An 11,322-nucleotide genomic window follows, 5' to 3' on the forward strand; every position below is an offset into this window, starting at 1 on the left:
TCCAAGAAATTTTCTAGTCAAAAACTGCCACTATCAGAATTAGAATATGAGGAAGGATTTTAAATGATTTGGAAACTATTGTTGTACATGAACAACAGATTAAACAAATGGTTTGCAAATTATTATTATTCAGACACGTGGGGGAAGGGAGACAACGTGTAATTTTCAAAATCTCTATTTGGAATTTGATCAGAGATAAAATAGACTTGACAGAAGTATACAAAAACATGTTTTTTTCAACAACAATTTCAAGTATTGTGGCTTTTGCACTAGCAGATGGTAGCAATAAATGGTTTGAGCAAAAACATTGCTTGGACCTACATAACATGGGAAGGCAAATGTGCACATCATCTTTTGGTTCTTTAACATTTGACTTTTGTGTAGACTTTTAAAAAATCAATTTCTTAAAATTCAAGCTCTGTAATTATTTTAAATTTAATTTTCCTTATTTTAGACTACTCTACATTATAAATATATTAATGCTCTAAAGAAATTACCCATAAAGGTATAACATCTGAATATTGTTAGAGCAATGAATTAACATTGGTTTTTTTACAATCACCACAGAAGTGTGTTTTGTATAGGTATCAGAGATTGTCCATCCACTGTAATTCAATTGTCCATTCTTCCTCCATACATAACTGTCAAAGTCTGCAGGTTTTCTTTGTTGGACTTTTTTTATTCTCCATATGTTACCTTGATTATAAATTTTCTCAGATACACAACTTTCTTCAGATTTCTTGCTCTCTTTAACTTAATTCAAGTAAGTAAAAACAAGCATTTAAAGGAATGTTATGCACTAATTAGATTGAATTTATTATATAAGGATATTGGTAACTTTTAAGCAGATTTGGTGATGGTCATAAACAGAAATTTTCCTTTTGTTCTGTTTTGAGGTTTGATTGATAATACTTTTAAACTTAATAGTATTCATTCTGTATTTAATGGTCACAGCTTACACTTTATCATCAGAGGTTATATTGAGCAAATTGCTGGAGCTGCGTTTTTCAATGGTGTATGCTTTTCATAATTTTCATACTGCTATTTTAATTATTTTATTACCATATTTAATCAAATGTAGAAAGCATTCTGAAATGTGAATTAGTCCAATATTCTTATTTCAAGTTGATACTTATTTAATCTGAAATTATTTTGCTGCATGAAACTCTTCTTTCTAATTCTGGGATGTTATGTGTATGAAAAGTGGATATCGTTACATTTGTGGTGAACTCCATTGCTCAGGAGCCAAAAGTGGTATCAAATCACTTTGAATCTCATACTGGTCATACTATTAATATTAATAGATCTGTACCACTATGAGTACATGGTTAGAGAATTAATAAGGGATCTCCTTTCCAGAAACATAGATATGATCAAGCATAGCATCAAGTCTTTTGTCAATCCCTGTAATTTGGTGTTCCAGTCATGTAAATGTGAAGAGGTTTCTGCAAAAAGCATCAATCTACAAATTTACACAACATCACATTTTTGTGACAAGAAAAATTTTCATTCATCAAAAACAGATTAATTTCATTCAAACAATCAACAAATGGTGTAAAGACTGATCTTCTACTAAGCCAATACCATTGTTGTACATAAGTTGTCCTGTGTACTCTGAATTCACCTAACTCAGTAAATGCTGAAATTGTGTATTTTTCAAAGCATTCCCACAAATAGAATTACCTTAGTTTCAGTTTTCATCACTTCTTCAAGCTGCTTGAGGCCAGCTTTTTCACAAAAAGCCTCCTCGTGCACTATACAATGAAAGCCAATCAATGGATCTCCAACAGATTTTGCAAACAGATTGTCAAAACCTGCCTCCTTATCAATCACGTTAGATGCACCATCAGTTGTCACGGAAACTATTTTTGAAAGATTAACTTGTCTATCAGACAATCCTTTTGCAACTGCCTTACATTCTTCAACCCCGGTGGTGTGTTCAGTTAACATTAGCAAGTGAACCAGTTCTTTGCATATTTTATTTCCCCTACAAAATCAAGTAGTAATGACTAGGCCTGCTGATGATGGAACACCAGTGCTCTCATCAAGACAAGTGGACAGAAATTTACATGAACTAATATCTTTTGTTACTTTTTCTGCTATGTTTGTTCCCATCCTTAATATTCTTTCATTTACTGTGTTTCTGCTCACTGACAAACAATTTATGTGCTGATTGTCCAATCAAAAAGGAAAGGAGCACACTCTAGCTGTGGTTCTTTTACATATTCCTGATCACTGGGTGGTTTTTCATGTTAAACAATAATCTTTGAAACCTCAAAGCTGGCAACAATGAAGTTGGAACTACCTGAAATAGAGGTTATCAAAATAATTTGACCGAATATTTTTGTTGTTGATTTCTCACAAATTATATTTTCTGTTCTTGCTTATTTGCATTGAAGAGCCATTTATGAATAGTTTCATAATGTTCCTTTATAGAGGAAGCCTTTATAGAGGAAGTCCTGCAGAGCACTGATTCAGAATATGGGATGCATACTTTATCATGCTTTTTAATTATGCCAAATCTTTTACTCCACCACTCTTGAAAATATCTGTTGTTTTTCCATCATTTGAACATTTTTGCTTCTTTGGTGATATTTCTGACATTCTGTACAAACTAAAAAGCAGAAGTAGATATATAAAATATGTTTATTGCAAAAAAATTTCATGGAAGCACTAAACATTATCCAGCTTTCACTGTTATCATTGAATATCCATTGTGCACTCACTAACAACAGAAGAAAAGAGTTAAGCAAAGCAAAGACAAAGTCAATTGATCCAACAGTTTATTATCCAAGCACTGATGTGTACAGCAAACCTGCGAGGATTTCAAAATCTATCATCTACGCCACATGTTTTTGCAACCGTCTAGCTAACGCCAAGCTGACGTGCAATGTTTCCTGTGAAAATTTCTTGATCTTGGGCTGTTAAAAAGCATTCTCTGCTTTATTTGACCATAAAGATAACACTAGACAACAAAGGTTTTGCTTCCTGAATACTTTCAGATGTATCTTATGAAGTTTGGGCTGATGATTAGGAAAATCACCATGAAATTCCCCTATCACACTCCATTTCTTTTGAAATCGCTTACATTTGTTATTTCAATTCATAATTCAAGTCAATTAAAATGTTGCCCACAATGTAACCTGGAAAGTTTTCTATTTTGTTCAGTTATGTCTGGGCATGCTTAGGGTGGATGCTGCATGGCAGCACAGGTTTTAGAAAGGCTGTAAAAGCATCTCTCTTTCTCACACACACACCATTCTATGTATTGAGTTTACATGTATATCAGTTTACGATCATGTTGATGTGCATGCTCTACATGCTGCATAGCATATTTTGTGTACTCACTATAATAAAGTAATTGCATTTTCAGGAGAATCTGTGATAGCAGAATATCTTGCCAATGTTGCAACAGGCGTGATACTTTCTATAATATTTTTGGCAAGTATTTACTTAATTTCAAAGATGCAGCATGACTCCTCTTATTAAGAAAGCCTATGAGCTCTACTTTGGGTGTAAAATTGGTGACCAAGACAAAGCCTGGACTTCTCACATTTGTTGCACAACATGCATTGTCGATCTTGGAGCTTGGCTCAGAGGTACTCGGAAATCAATGACATTTGCAGTCCCGATGATATGGCAAGAGCAGAAGGATCATGTGACTGCTACTTCTGTCTGACCAGTGTGTTTGGTTTCTCGGCTAAAAACAAGAAATCCATTGAATAATCCAGCTTCAGCCATGAGACCTGTGCGGCACGACAATGGCCTTCCAGTACCGAAGCCACCAGAGACAGAGTCGAGGGGAGGCAGGAAACGATGCCATGATGCATGAGGCGGGAATGGAAAATGACACTGATACTGATACAGATTTTGAACCCATTATGTCAAGTGAGACTCATCTGATAACTCAATCTGAGTGAAATGATGTGGTCAGAGACTTGGCTTTGTCAAAGGCAAAAGCAGAATTACTGGGTTTAAGACTGCAAGGATGGAATCTGATGTCACCAGGCACAAAAATTTCTGTCTTTCAAAGCCGCCAAGAAGAAAATTGTGGCACATGAGCCACTTGTAGACTCAATAAAGATATTTTTGACTCCTCTTCCTATAAAACTGGAGTTTATGAGAAGTTCTATGAAAGCAATAAACAAGGAAGGTGAAAGATTTTGATATTTGAGACAGATGTTTCCTGAGTAACTGATACCAAAATTAAGCAAGGCATTTTTGTTGGTCCACAAGTGAAACAAGTCATCAGTGACAGGCCATTCGAAGAACTTCTAGTGGGACCAGAGAAAATTTTATGGAAGGCATTCATGGATGTTTTTGAAATTTTTTTTGGGAACTACAGAGCACCAAGCTACACACTTCAATATGGTTGACAACATGTTTCCAGCATACAAAACCATGAAGAGCAACAAGTCACTAAAGATTTATTTTCTGCATTCCCGTTTAAACTTCTTCCTTGCAAATCTTGGTACAGTCAGTGATAAGCATGGTGAATGGTTTTCTCAGGACATATTGTTGGACATTAAAGCAAGAAGCCTCAGACACTATGAATGAAAATCACCAACAAAACATTTAAGCAATTAAATACATTGTATTTAATAAAAGTTAACTTCTTGTTTCTCCAAATTCCTACACGATACAAGTAATCTGTAATTATATTTGTGTTCGGCTTAAAGTGGTCTATCATAACTACAAAAAAATTCTGAGGAAACAATACCTTCAAAAAAAACGTACTGTTTATTGTGTATCTTTAAATATTGGGTGGGTTTAAAGAATGAAGAGGCAGCACTTCAGGCCTTGTGCCATCAAAATTATTTATGTGTACTATCCTGGGTATGCATGCCATTGGTTTGCTACCCATGATAAAGTAGGGCAAACTGTTGGCATAAACCTTAGATGACTTAAATGAGGAAGCAATGAAATTTGTTCACCCACTCTGATTTCTCAATGATCTAAGTTCAAAGGCTCATAGGTGCTTTTAATAAAATGATAAGCCTTGATATTGCCATGTATCAAGGATGATTGAGAGTCAGAAGATTGGTTGGTTTACCTTCAAGGACGTTCAGATATAGAAAATTGTAATTATCCTGCATTTTAAAGATTTGAAGAAGGAGAACAAACTGTTTGCATAAGCATTATATAAGCATTTACAATTTGGGTGTGATTATAAAAGATAATTAAACCCCATATACAATAAATTGAAATGTAAAATATCTTTTTTTCAGATTGAAAGCGGCTCAACTATCAGTAAAGAAGATAACTGAAGAAAAGAGAGTTGAAACAAAGAAAAGAAACCCTAACAGCCTGGTAATGTTGTTTTTATTAGCAGTCTGTTTTCTGTCAATATCTATACAATGTACATTTCTTTTAGCTATTTAGTAATTGCAGGTTATAGAGTGCTAAGTATACTTTCTGGTTATTTATTAGTACATTTTATATATTGAGATATTTAAAGCAAAGAGCTTGTGTCAAGTTTCTTTAAGCGAGATATGCCAAATAGGTTACCCCTATCAAAAGTTATTATAAAGTACCTAGTGAAGATTCCTGGACTGGTACAAGCAAACTGAAAGGAAGCTATAATAAACGTCCTCAAAATTACAAAGCTTTTGATGGAACAAAGAGAGTAATGTTGTTTTTATGATTGATAACTCAATAAAAAGCATCCGGCCCAGATGTGGTACCTGGCTGAGTACTAAAGATCTGTGCTGATCAACTGGCTGGAGAGTTCACTGAAGTCTTTAGCCTTTCACTTCGGCAGTCTGAGGTACTTATCTGTTCCAAGCAGGCTTCAATTATACCAGTGCCTAAGAAAAGCGTGGTAACCTACCTCAATGACTATCATCCAATAGAACTTGCATTCACAGTGATGAAGTGTTTTGACAGTTTGGTGATGAAACCTATCAATTCCTGCCTAAGAAGTGACTTGCATCTGCTCCAATTTGCCTACTGGAGCAACAGGTCCATAGCAGGTGCCATCTCACCAGTTCTTCACTCAACCGTGGGACATCTGGACAGAAAAGATCCATACATCAGGTTGCAATTTATCAACCACAGCTCAGCATTCAACACTATCATCTCCTCAAAACTAATCAGTGAGCTTTAAGATCTTGGCCTCAATACATCCTCGTGCAATTGGAACCTCAATTTCCTCATTTCCTCCAGTCAGTTCGGATTGGCAGCACAATCTCCATCAGCACTGGTCTGCCAAAAAAGATGAGATCTCCCAGAGGTCACCCATTTTAATTCCACTTCCCATTCCAACATATCAGTCCATCAGTCACTGTCACAGTGAGGCCATGCTCAGGTTGGAGGAGCAACAGCTGATATTCCATCTGAGTAGCCTCCAACCTGATGGCATGAACATCAATTTCTCAAACTTCCAGTAACACCCACCCTCCTCTCCTTCACCATTCCCCATTTCCATTTCCCTCTTTCACTTTATCTCCTTACCTGTCCATCACCTTCCTCTGGTGCTCCTCCCACCTTGCTTTCTTCCATGGTCTTCTGTCCTCTCCTATCAGATTCCCCCTTTCCCTTCTATCAGATTCTGTCCTGTATCTCTTTAACCTCTCAACTTCCCAGCTCTTTACTTCACCCCTGCCACCAACCACCCCCCCGCCACCTTCTCAGTTTCACCTATCACCTTGTGTTTCTTCCACCCCTCCCCCCAACTTATTTTGATTACTCATCTTTTTTTCCCCATTCTGATGAAGCGTCTCTGTCTAAAACATTTACTGTACTTTTTTCCATAGGTGCTGCCTAGTCTGCTGAGTTCCTCCAGCATTTTGTGTGTGTTGATTACATGTGCAGATTTTCTCTTGTTTATGATTGGACATATAAATGATTATCCTAATTTGATAACCCCGCCCAATTTAAGTCCTGAAATCTTCAAAATGGGGAGTATTTGAACCACTAATGTGGAGAACTTGCTCCCCACTACCTTGTCTTAAAAAAGAGAGCAAAAGTAGAAGGAGCAAAAGAAAGAACTAAGCAAGAAAAGCAAAGTAACATTTGTTTTTGATATAAGTTCATTGTAGAGTTGAGAGCAGAGAGAATTCAGGATTTAAAATGTAACTTTTTCTTTCAAAATCTACAATTAACCTCATTAAGCAAACTCGTGGATTTTGGAATTCAGAAGTGGTCAAAATACAAAAGCTTTGAATAACAATAAGCTTACTTTGTTTTAAAAACAGAAAGAAAGACTACGCCAGAGAGAAGCAAATGTGACCACCAACTGAAGAAAACCAATGAGAAAAAGAATACTATGACTTGATGCTTTGTATACAGCCAAAATTTCGGGAATGTTTTATTGAAAGACCCACATAACTTTGCCTTGCTTATCTCCTTATGACAGCACATTAATGAGCCTTTAAACTTGCACATAAACATCAAAAGAGTTGTATTCATTCCAAACATCAGGAGCATTTCTTGTTCGTAGTTGGGACAGCAAGTATGTATTTCGGCTCACATACGAGAGAGGTTTAGATATTTGGTTTAAGTTACATATCCTAAGGAAACAAGGTAAAGGAGATCCTGAAAATTAAATGCTCAGTAGGTGGTTATTCTGGCAAGATATTCTGAACAGACACTAAGGTCCATTACAATATACTACTCTGGAAATATACTAGAATATCCATGGTTGCCGGAAAATTCAGTCACAATATAAACTTTGATTTTCATATACACATTCCATTCAATACTTTCTGCTCTTCTATAAAACATGGCACAAGCTCTCTTAAATGCCATTGGATTTCTCAGCCTTCCCCCAGCCCCGCCCACCAATAAATTGTTTCACTGGACATTTAAGACACTTGTTACAAAGATATAAACTTGTAGAAGATTCAGTAGAAGACAATGACCTGGTAATATTAAGCTTTCTCTTATCTCTGCAAAGAAATAATGCAAATTGTTTACCTTTAGCAGTATCCAATGTCATTGCAAAGTATTGCTTGGTACTTTACAAACTTGACTATTGCTCTGTACCTCAAATATAGGTGATACAGTAACCTCTTGGGGTCTGGCTAAGCACCAAAAGCTTTGCTACCACCACAGCACCCAATTTTTATTCTCTGTAGACCTGCTGTAAACTTGGTTTTTGTCCGCCATTTCTGTAAAAGTTTTTGCTGTGACCAAGTCTGAATGCTGTCCCTTCCCTACCCGTCATTAGGACAGGGTTCCTTTCTGTTTCCTGGCAACAATGAAAGAAAATAGCATCAGTGGGGAAGTCTCATCAATGCATTCTTGAGGAGAAAGCTAAGAATTTTGGAGAAGTCAGATTTACTGCTGGCAAATATCCGTAATAAATTCATAGCAATAATTAAATATATCATTACCACTCTCAGATATATCAGTCTTGTTAATATATTTTGTCAGTTTTTCTCTTTTCATGAATGCTTTATGTTTCTCATTGTTCATCATACAGGAGCAAATATAATTGACATAATCAAACCTTTTCAGTCTCTAATAACTTTACTCCATTCTTCCAGTAACTTATTATAATCTTGATCTCATTTTTTTTCTAAACATCTACTATTTCTAAAGAACTTTCAAATATATCATGTTTCCATTTTTAGCAGAGTCCATTCAGTCATCTGCAGAAATATTTCTTTAACAGATTTCTTCAGAAAATATTTTATACAGAATATTATGTGAATAAGTTATGGGTTTATTCTTAATATGCTTCATTAATATTGTATTTTATTGAACTTTTAATTAATAGTCCTAAGTGTTGTTCACTATAATGACTTTACAGTCAAAGGCATTCCATTCATGGTGAAGTGTGGTGTTTAAAGCCAGCGGGAGAACAAGAAAGATCAGATTTAATTCTTCACCTGTGCTACTTTAGCAGAGCTTAAAAGGAGTAGGAGAGCTGCCTTTTAGTGTATTTAACTTGACAGGAGGGACTGATCTAGCACATATTGATGACCCCATCTTAAATGCACGGAGGCTAAGTAAAGAGGATGATTTGAATCAACTGTGTTGCCTCTCATTAACAAATAATCTGCCACCTTTTGTAGACTGGATTTGCACTTAAAGTATAATGACATCAGAATGACTGTGAGTTATGTACTTAAAGTTGTGCGAGAAAATTATAAATTAAGGTTTGTTATGAAAGTTCTCCTGAAATTTATTTCTACTGAAGGGTGATAAGTGCTATATAGTTAGGTAACTAAGGCATAAGTATATTCCTTTACCAATTGGATTTTTTTTTTCATTTTACACCAGATATTTATAGAACATGATTCATTAATGGAAAGAATTTTATTGTTGTTTTATTGAAATAAAAAATGCAGTCTAAAAAGGGTTTTTTATCTTATTTGAAACTATTCAAATGTAAATTGGTTATTTCACTTGAACTTCTAAATTTAGTTTGAATGTACATGTTCATGAAAATAATATCAAGTCTTTATTACCAACTAAAAGGACGGTGGGTGTGGGTGGATGGGTTGTGAAATAAGCATGTCTGCTAAAGTAGTTTGTAGCACATTGTTAAGGGATTCTCAACAGAACACCAATAACCAAGGTACATAATCAATGTAAACTGTAAGATATAATTTGGCAGTATTGGAGAGGATTGCATATACAGTATGTGCAGTGTATAGCAAAATTAGAAGTAATTTATGAACTGTTTTATTATTTTAGTAAACAAGCACACAAGCACATGAAATAATTCCTTATCATTTGCTGAATATATTAAAAAGTGTTAAAATGTGCTGTTCATTTTAATGTTGGTTTATTTAAGCAACGTAGTGGGATGTTTACATAACTAGAGTGATATATTTTGATAAAACATGTTCTGAAAAATTAATAGAACTGAAATTACAACTTTTTGTGCTGGGTACTTCTGTGAACAATGGAGTAAACTATTTTATTCTATGGGAATTTGTCTTGAATTTATGGATATGCTCAGCTTGTGCATAATAGGCTTTATTTCTAGTTGCACTTTACAAATAAAATGACTAATTTGTCATTGAACTTTACTGATCAATTTATGTTTTTGTTATGGTTAACATAGGAATAAGAATGGAACTTTCTAAGAGTAAGAGCAAGGTTGATGATTATGTATCCCTGTTACCTTGTTCAAAAACAATAACTCTAATTATACAGTGTCACATAGTTGATCAGATTTACAGACCACTTAAAGCTAAAAATGTGGAAATATATAACAAATAATCTATTATCTTAATCACTTCTCCATGCCTCTTAGATTCATATAACTGAAAAGGATATGGATTTGCAGCAAAGCCTCTGCAGATTTAAAGAATTATTTTGAAAAAACCATTGCATAAAAATAAGTTTGTGTAGGATATTATACATTATGGATATGCGGTTTAATTTTTCCTACCTGCTCCATCCAATTTAGGAAGCTATTGCATTTGCTTTTGGTTATGTTGATCATTCCGAAGTTCTTACGTGAACATCTTCAACATATAAGTGAACTAAAAATATGATACTTTGTTCTCAGCCCCATAACAAATGCAATACATAATTTTGGAAATAAACAGGGTAATGAATCTTTAAAACTATTATTAGAAACCAAACCAAAACCTCATGTCCTCATTTTCTTTTGGACCAGTAACTAGAGATTGACTGATCCAACATTGTTGCTAAGTGCCTGTATCATCTGATCATCTGTGAACATATGCAAGTGCCTTCTGTGAGTTTAGAAAGACAAGATGCTATTGGCAATACAAATTAGCAGTCCACTGAAATCATAACTGATGTGGCAACTTGGAGCTTTGGCCAAGAATTGATGATTTTGTCTTGGAGAAATTGTACTATCTGCATAATGTAAAGATCAGGTCAGAATACTGATTTAGCCAAACTTGAGTCTGAGAAATGGGGTTTTGTTGGAATTGTGTTTTGATGCTCCAATTGAGACATTGAGATAAGATTTTTAGAGTTATTTTTTTAAAGTATTGTTGGTTCTTCTGTCATGTGTGGTGATAATGTGGCCCCCCCCCCCGTAATACCATAACCTCAATATACATTCCCTTCTTTCAGCAGAATTATTTTTGTGTCCTATTTATTGTTTTCTACTAAGTCAATTTAATTACAAATTAAAATGATTAAATGCTTGATATTACACTCTCTGGTGAATGTATTTCAGTGACAGTGATGACTTTATTGGCATCTCAAATTTCTGGAAAACTAATAAAAATCACTTTGTAAATGCTGTAATGACATGATTGATGGCTCTGTGTTCATCATTTAAAATATCTTTTATAAAGGAGACTTCATTAATAGAAATAATTTAAAGTTGGTTACATTCATTTAATGTTTTAAAATCTTTGTATTTTTGATAGTACTACACCTATT

The 11,322-nt window shown here is 34.7% G+C and overlaps 1 protein-coding gene across 2 annotated transcripts in view; it reads left to right on the forward strand.

Annotated features, from left to right (window-relative positions):
• Positions 1–11,192, forward strand: part of fmn1 (formin 1) — a 279,413-nt gene extending 268,221 nt beyond the window's left edge. For both annotated transcript variants that reach the window (XM_059955635.1, XM_059955642.1), the window contains 2 exons: positions 5,229–5,310; positions 7,197–11,192. In XM_059955635.1, the coding sequence (XP_059811618.1) occupies positions 5,229–5,310; positions 7,197–7,241 (127 nt within the window). In that variant the 3' untranslated portion in view covers positions 7,242–11,192. The remainder of the gene's footprint in view (positions 1–5,228; positions 5,311–7,196) is intronic.
• The last annotated feature ends 130 nt before the right edge of the window (positions 11,193–11,322 follow it).

Source organism: Hypanus sabinus, chromosome 2, assembly GCF_030144855.1.
Source record: "Hypanus sabinus isolate sHypSab1 chromosome 2, sHypSab1.hap1, whole genome shotgun sequence".
In the NCBI taxonomy this organism is placed as follows: domain Eukaryota; kingdom Metazoa; phylum Chordata; class Chondrichthyes; order Myliobatiformes; family Dasyatidae; genus Hypanus; species Hypanus sabinus.